This window comes from Saccopteryx leptura, chromosome 6 (assembly GCF_036850995.1).
Source record: "Saccopteryx leptura isolate mSacLep1 chromosome 6, mSacLep1_pri_phased_curated, whole genome shotgun sequence".
Taxonomy (NCBI): Eukaryota; Metazoa; Chordata; class Mammalia; order Chiroptera; family Emballonuridae; genus Saccopteryx; species Saccopteryx leptura.
The window spans coordinates 145,276,944-145,284,921 of NC_089508.1; the positions used below are offsets into that span (position 1 = coordinate 145,276,944).

Here is a 7,978-nt window from a genome sequence, read left to right on the forward strand (position 1 = left end):
ACTCTCTTGACAATTTTTCATAATCAGCACTTTCAATATATATTTATTAATTTGGGGGTGGGGCGGTAGTAAATTACCATTAAATATTAATGAAACTATTTCTTGGTTACATAGGCCAAAACTAAGAATCATTTATTGGCTTGTTTCCAAACTGTCCTATTTCATTACCCTAGTGAAACATTTCTGTACCCACGCTGTGCTGTAAACATCATTTACCCATCTACCCTCATTTGGTTCACTGCTCCACTTCAGGGCAATAAGACAAAAGTAACTCCTGATGACAAGACAGGTTAAAAGTGTAACTTTTATCTCTGATCAACAGGGGGAAAAAAAGCACTTGCTATTTTCCTTTTGGGGGTGAAGGTTCAATTCATTTGTACATTTAGCAGAAAGTCTTATATAAAGTGTATTTTAAATTGTCATTATATATTACGTAATTTGTTAGTGAGATTATATATATATATGTGTGTGTATATACACACACACACACACATATATATATAAATCATTACTCAAAACTTCTAGATTTTAAGAAAACTTTTTCTACATCACACTGAACAGCCTACAGGAGCTACTCATATATTTATTATTGTAACAATTTGGAGGCTTCCTACCTCTGAGGAGGAATAAAAGGTAGACAGAAGATTACAATGAGTCCTATTTCAGCATAAAGAAAGGATGCAACTGCCGCCCACTGGAGCGTCATTTTTTCTCTTCACACCTGGATAGAAAAACACCTGTTTCACTTGGCAGTCTTTCAAAGAAAAGTGGGCGCAATGTTTCCGTGAGGCGTTTCCGGTCCCCTAGCTGGGGACGCGGGCCAACGGGCTGCAGGGAGCGGCAGGGCCGGAGTCCCCACCTCCCGCGGGCCGCGAAGCGTGCCAGGCGGCCTGCGCCGCGCCCACGGCGTGTTTGCCGCCAGCTCCGCGGCCACGGCTGCCGGACGCCAACCTCCACCGACGCCCGCGCCCCTGGGCCCCTGGGGCTTGGCGACCGTGCCCGGGCCCTTGACCCACGGGTCAGAGGCAGGGCCAGCACCCCGATGCCCAACCGCCGAGAGCGCCGCAACCACGCAGCCCCACCGCCCCACGGCCCGCGCGCGAGCACCGCCTCCAGGCCCGCGGCCCCCGGCCCTCGCCAGCCTTACCCAGCCGCGGCCCGCCTAGATCCGCGCTGCTCGGCGGCCGACTACGCGCCAGACGTCAGACGCTGCGGCGGGGGAGGGGCGGGAGGGCGGGGAGCGTGCCCCACCCCTACTGCGCGCGGCTCCCTCCCGGCACCTGAGCGGACCTGGGTGCGGTCCGCGTGGGTGTCGCCCGCTGTGTGCAGACTGTCTGCAATAATTGTTTTCTAATTGGTAGTGAACTCAGGATGACTCAGCCTTGTCGACCAGATGCTTGGGGCTCCCAAAAGTGACCTGGGTGGGAGGGGTCTCACACGAGGTTTTCTGATAGAACTTGGGGCCTAGGGCTAAGGAATGGCGCCGGGGCGGAGGTTTAGGCAGGGCTGTGCAAGTTCCGTGAACGTGTTTGAAGCGCACTCCTTCCCTATCCTGGCTCTGTTCTGTGATAGAGCCAGTTTCACTGTCCAGAAATAAGTTACAGTTAAATAGAAGGGCCAGGATGGGGCAGTTGTGTGGCTTTTGTTCTTCTGAGACTAGATTGCATGGAGGCAAACGGAACTCTGCTTTTCTGCTCTGGTCATGGGCTGGGAGGAGGCAGTTATTTTCAGGGTGATGTTTGGGGACGATAGAAAAGGGAAACAATGTAGGTGTAAGTGTTTTCTTTCAATTAGTATTTTCCAGGTTTTCAAATTGTGTACATACTTTCAAATTATTAAGTATATATTTTCAACATTGACAACATGAATGCAAATGAATGTTTTCTTGGAAACAGTTATTTTGTGAACATTAAACAAATGATGAAAAACGCATAATTACAGAATATAAAAACATTTAAGGCGGTGCTTTTCTTATCCCAAATATACTTGATATATAAAAAAAACCCCACATACATTAACCATAAGGCTGTCATTAAAAAAAATATAAACCCATTTAGAACTCCTTGTTCTACCACACTTGACCCTTTGAAAGGCTATGAATTATCTTTCAAACATAAAGATGAAGAAATTTTGCTGATGGATCCCTATTCACTTGCATCAAATGAAAAAGCCAGTTATCTTTAAAAATATAGTAACTGAAAAATGAAAGGAGATTCATTAAGAAAAAATTATGGCAATGCAGTGCTTATGTTAAATTTGAAACATTTCTGCTGGCCAGTTTGTTCAGTGAATAGACCATCAGCTGGTGTATGGACGCCCTGGGTACGATTCCTGGTCAGGGCACAAAAGAAGTGACCATCTGCTTCTCTTCCTCTTCCCCTCCTGCAGCCAGTGGCTCCACTGGTTCCAGGTAGTCCCTGGCACTGAGGATGGCTCTGTTGGTTCAGCCTCAAGTGCTAAAATAGCTTGGTTGATGGAGCATCGCCCCAGACAGGGTTGCTGGGTGGATTCTAGTCAGGTGTAATATTACAGTAATATAATGTTATAGTAATTAAATATATAGAAATATAGAAAATATATAGAAATGTTAGCATATAATAATAAAAGCCATAGGCAAGTGAATAAGGCTACACCTCTGGTTAGGAGGTAATCTAGTGTGTAGAGATGATAAACAAGACCATGCCCTATGAGCAGGGCCCAGTTAGTGTGTGTGTGTGTGTGTGTGTGTGTGTGTGTGTGTGTGTGAAATTATATACAGTATAGCTAAAAAGAGCTCCCTGTGAGGAACTCCTGAAAAGCGGCTTGATGTGATAATCCCATAGGTTAACACTTGTTAGAAGGTGTTAGAAGCTCCCTTCTAGGAACTCCCTAAAAGTGGCTTGATGTGATTAAAGCCGGTTAGAAGAAGTATGCCAAAAAGGGTACTTAAGCTGAGGGGGCCCTTGCTACAGTCAGTCGTCTGGACTCCAATGTTGAACATGGATCTTCTCTATGCCACTCTGACCAAAGACAGCCAAGAGGAGCATGCTGTTGGGGCCCTGTTAAGCTGTAACCAGGCACACCATAGGATCTGTGAGTAAGAAACTGCCTGTGTGATTCTTGTAACTAACTTGTATGTCAGTCATGTCTTTCCTCCAGTGGCGTGTGGTCTGGGTACAAGTAAGGAGAATTCTCATAGCCACCTCAAGAGAAGTGTCAAAGAGGCTACCAGCCCTGCTGTTAAGCAGGAGTGAACCACTTCACAGGGAAGTCGAATCAGGACCGCCTGATCAATGTAGAGCTCAGGCTCTACTGGGACACATTACAGAAAGTCTGTCTCACTATCTCCCCTCCTCTCACTTAAAAAAAAATTGAGCCTGAGCAGGCGGTGGTGCAGAGGCTAAAGCATCGGCCTGGGACACTGAAGACCCAGGTTTGAAACCCCAGGGTCACTGGCTTGAGCACAGTCTCATCTGGCTTGAGAACAGGCTCACCAGCTTGAGTGCCGGGTCCTGGCTTGAGCATGGGATCATAGACATGACCTCATGGTCGCTAGCTTGAGCCCAAAGGTCCCTAGCTTGAGCCCAAAAGTTGCTGGCTTGAAATTCAAGGTTGCTAGCTTGAGCCCAAGGTTGCTGGTTTGAGCAAGGAGTCATTGGCTTGGCTGGAACCTCCCCCCACCCCAGTCAAGGCATATATGCAAAAGCAATCAATGAACAACTAAGGTGCCTCAATGAAGAATTGATGCTTCTCATCTCTCTCCCTTCCTGTCTGTCCCTGTCTCTCTCTATATATAAATATATATAAAAAATTGATACATTTAATACTCTTAAATATTTAATGAATTAAGCATTGTTTACATTATTTATTTTTTTATCTTCAATTGCAGTTCACATACATTATTACATTAGTTTCAGGTGTACAACCCAGTTATAAGACATTATATAACCTAAGTGATTATCCCAATAAAGCTGTTCTATATGACATTATATAGTTATTAGAATATTGATTGTATTCTGTATCTACTTTACATCCCCATGACTATTCTGTAGCAACCCATTTGTACTTCCTTGTGTGTGTGTGTGTGTGAGAGAGAGAGAGAGAGACAGACAGACAGAGAGAGGGACAGATAGGGACAGACACAGGAAGGGATAGAGATGAGAAGCATCAATTCTTCATTGTGGCACCTTAGTTGTTCATTGACTGCTTTCTCATATGTGCCCTGACCGGGAAGGGGGCTACAGCAGAGCGATTGACCCGTTGGTCAAACCATCAACCTTGAGCTCAAGCCAGCAACCTTGGGTTTCAAGCCAGCGACCTTTGGGCTCAAGCCAGCGACCATGGGGTCATGTCTATGATCCTATGCTCAAGCCACTGACCCCGTGTTCAAGAGGGCAACCTTGGGGTTTTGAACCTGGGTCCTTTGCATCCCAGTTGGATGGTTTATCCACTGTGCCACCGCCTGGTCAGGCCAATTTGTACTTCTTAAACACTTCAACTTTTTCACCCATCCCTCAACAACCCCCTCCCACCTGGCAACTGTCAAAATGTTTTCTCTATAAGTCTGTTTCTTTTATGCTTATTTTGTTTTCTAGATTCATTTGTTGATAGGTATGTATTTATTGCCATTTTATTATTTATCTTTTTAATCTAGTTTTCTTTCTTAAAGAAGACCCTTTAACATTTCACATAACACTAGCTTGTTGGTGATGAAGTGCTTTAGCTCTTTGTCTGACAAGCTCTTTATATGTCCTTTGATTATAAATGATAGCCTTGCTGGGTAGGGTAATATTGGTTGTAGTTCCTTGCTTTTCATCACTTTGAATATTTCTTGCAAATTCCTTCTGGCCTACAATATTTCTGTTGAGAAATCAGCTTACAGTCTTATGGGAGTTCTCTTGTAGCTAACTGCTTTTCTCTTGCTGCTTTTAATATTCTCTTTGTCTTTAAACTGGCATTTTGATTATGTGTCTTGGTTTGGGCATCTTTGGATTTATCTTGCTTGGGACTCTGTGCTTCCTGGACTTGTATGTCTGTTTTCTTTTCCAGGTTAAGGAAATTTCCCACCATTTTTTTTTCCCAAATAGGTTTTCAATTTCTTGCTCTTTCTTCTACTTCCAGCACCCCCATAATATGATTGCTGGCGTGCTTGAAGTTGTCCCAGAGGTTCCTTACACTATCCTAATTTTTTTGGCTTTTTTTTTTTTTTGCTATTTTGACTGGGTGTTTTTTGCTTCCTTATACTCCAAATTGCTGATTTGATTCTTGGCTTCATCTACTCTACTGTTGATTCCCTATAAATTACTCTTCATTTCAGTTACTGTAGCATTCATTTCTGACTGATCCTTTTTTTATGCTGTTGAGGTTCTCACTAAGTTCATTGAGCATCCTTATAACCAGTGTTTTGAACTCTGTACCTGCTTCAATTTTGTTTAGTTCTTTTTCTGGAGTTTTATTCTATTCATTAGGGATGTTTGCCTCATTGTTTGTTCTATGTATTATGTAGAGCTGCTATGTCTCTGAGGCTTGGTAGAGTGCTCTAATGTAGTGGGTATCCAGTAGGGTCCAATGGTACAACCTCTCCAATCACCCAAGCTGGGCACTCAAGGTGCACCCCCAATGTGGGTCTTATAATTGAACATTGATTGCTGTTTGCACATCAATGGGTGGGATTTACCCCCAGGCCAGGACTGGCTAAGACCACTGACAACTGACCTCCCACCACTCTCGAGGATCAGCTGTGCAGGGCCCACCCCACAGGGCAGGATTTACTTCAGCAGGGCTCTAGTGCCTGCAGAGTCTGGCTCTTGAGCATGTCACTTGGGTAGGTGGTTGAGTAGTGGTGCTTCAGTGTGGTTTGAAGCTCTCCACTGGGTGCTCTGGTTCTGAAGGTTCCCAGTAGGTACAGGCAAGGTCTACCTTGGGCCATCTGACATGAGCTACAAAGCAGTCTACATGTGCCAGGCTTGGAGGTGACCAGGTGATGGCAGGCTGTGAACCAAGGCCAGCTGCTGTAAGTGCCAGGCCTGAAGCCACTCACCAAAAGGTACAGGGTTCTGAAGCCAGATGCTGCTTGGTTGAGCAATTTTAGGAAAAATGAAGTATAAGCCAAGACAGGCCGTTTATATGGAAAAGCCACTGGAAACAGTGTGGGTGGGCCGGAAACTTGGGTAGAGTCGGGCCTCAGGGAATGACTAGGTCAGGCAAGCAGTGTGAGCCAGGTTGATGGAATCTCAGATGTGGCACCTGCCTGCAGGCTATGGCGAGGAGACTCAGAAAAGAACAATGGCCTCTGCCAACACTTCTGTCTGGGAGAAAACACCCCAACCCCAGCTCTTGCCCTAATGCTGAACAATTTAGTACCTCCCAGTATGTCTCTAGTGCCTTTTAAGCTGCTGTCTCAGTGCTGGAACTCAGATGGAGTGAGTCCAAGTTAGTCCCTGTGCAAGACTTTAAGAGTAACTACCTGGGACTTAAGCTACATTCTTTCTCACTCAGCCAAAATCCCTACTGGTTTTTATAGCCAGAGGTTATGGGGACTTCTTCTGGTACAGAAACCCTGGGCTAGGAACCTGGTGTGGGGCTAGGACCCCTTGCTCCTCAGAGAGGACCTCTGCAGCTAAGATATCCCTCACAATTTTTATCTGCCACATGTGGGTGTGGGACCGGCAGGCTCTGCACCTCTGCCCCTCCTACTCGTCTCAATGTGATTTCTTTAGTTCCCTAGTTGTAGGTCTTCCATTCAGTTCGTTATCAGGCAGTTCTGAATGCTCGTTGTTCTGTAGTGTTTTCTTTTCTTTTGGTTTAGTTGTAATTTTCATGTGGCTGTGGATGAAGGTGAGAACCGCATTTAACTTTGCAGCCTTCTTGACTGGAAGTCTTGAATAAGCCGTTTTAGGTAACTGCCTCCTTTTACACATTTTCATGTTGGTAATATAGATTATGGAACTTTATGGGACTATTTTATTTTAACCTGAGATATTCCTTTAGTGACAGATGCACCAAGAATAAAATTCTATTAGTAGCATTTCAAAATATGGAACTTTAAAGTTAAACTTATTATCAACTGCTGGGAGGCATAAAAATACCATCACTAAAAACAGGATATGAAAATTAGGTTTTTAAATTTGAAATAAAATCTGATTACTATTCCTCAGGAAATAATATTTCAGATATATAATCATTTTTTGATTAGGTATAAAATTTTGTATACTTAAAATAGGGGGGAGTGAAATTAATTCTATTATTTTAGGTATTTATATTTACCAAGCTCTCAGATCTAGATCAGTGATTTTCAACCTTTTTCATTTTGTGGCACACATAAACTCATTACTAAAATTTAATGGCATACCAAAAAATATATTTTTTGCTGATCTGACAAAAAATAGGTATAATTTTGATTCATTCACAACAATGGCTACTGTATTGGCTTTTGTAATTTTTTCATTTGACAATCTAAGGGAAAAGAGGTCAATGTCCCTAACTACACAGTCAGGTATTGAATGTTTTAAAAATTCTTGTGGCACATCAGTTGAAAATTGATGATCTAGAAGTCTTGAAATGTAACAGATTTAATGCCATTTAAGGAGTTACATGAGACTTAGTTTTAAATTATTAAAAACACACCAAATTAAATTCAGCCAGATACAATTTAAACAAAAACCTTGTGAGGTGTAATTCATTAATTAGGAAGTACCAGTTTGATTTTCCAATTTGAACTTTTAGTCTAAGCCCTGAGTGCAATTCTATATAGAATGTCTTGTTTCTTCTCAGTTTACAGAGGCTGGCATTTGTTCTGTCACTTCTCTGCACTTTGTTTTCCATTAAAAACATACTTTACATTGATTTACAGATACTATATAAGTCATACTTTTAGTATGAAAATAAAATGTTTTATTTAAAAATGTTGAAAACACAATTCCTTTAAAATATATATTAAAACAATTTAGTTTTTATTTATTCATTTTTTTTAGAGAGGAGAGAGAGAGGGAGAGAGAGA

General features: G+C 42.9%; 1 protein-coding gene across 1 annotated transcript in view; it reads right to left on the reverse strand.

Annotated features, from left to right (window-relative positions):
- The window catches only part of BCAP29 (B cell receptor associated protein 29), a 69,100-nt gene extending 67,756 nt beyond the window's left edge, over window positions 1-1,344 (reverse strand). Inside the window, exons 1-2 of the mRNA XM_066342444.1 lie at window positions 1,148-1,344; window positions 615-721 (exon numbers count right to left, since the gene is read on the reverse strand). Coding sequence (XP_066198541.1) covers window positions 615-706 — 92 coding nt within the window. The 5' untranslated portion in view covers window positions 707-721; window positions 1,148-1,344. The remainder of the gene's footprint in view (window positions 1-614; window positions 722-1,147) is intronic.
- Between the last annotated feature and the right edge of the window lie 6,634 nt (window positions 1,345-7,978).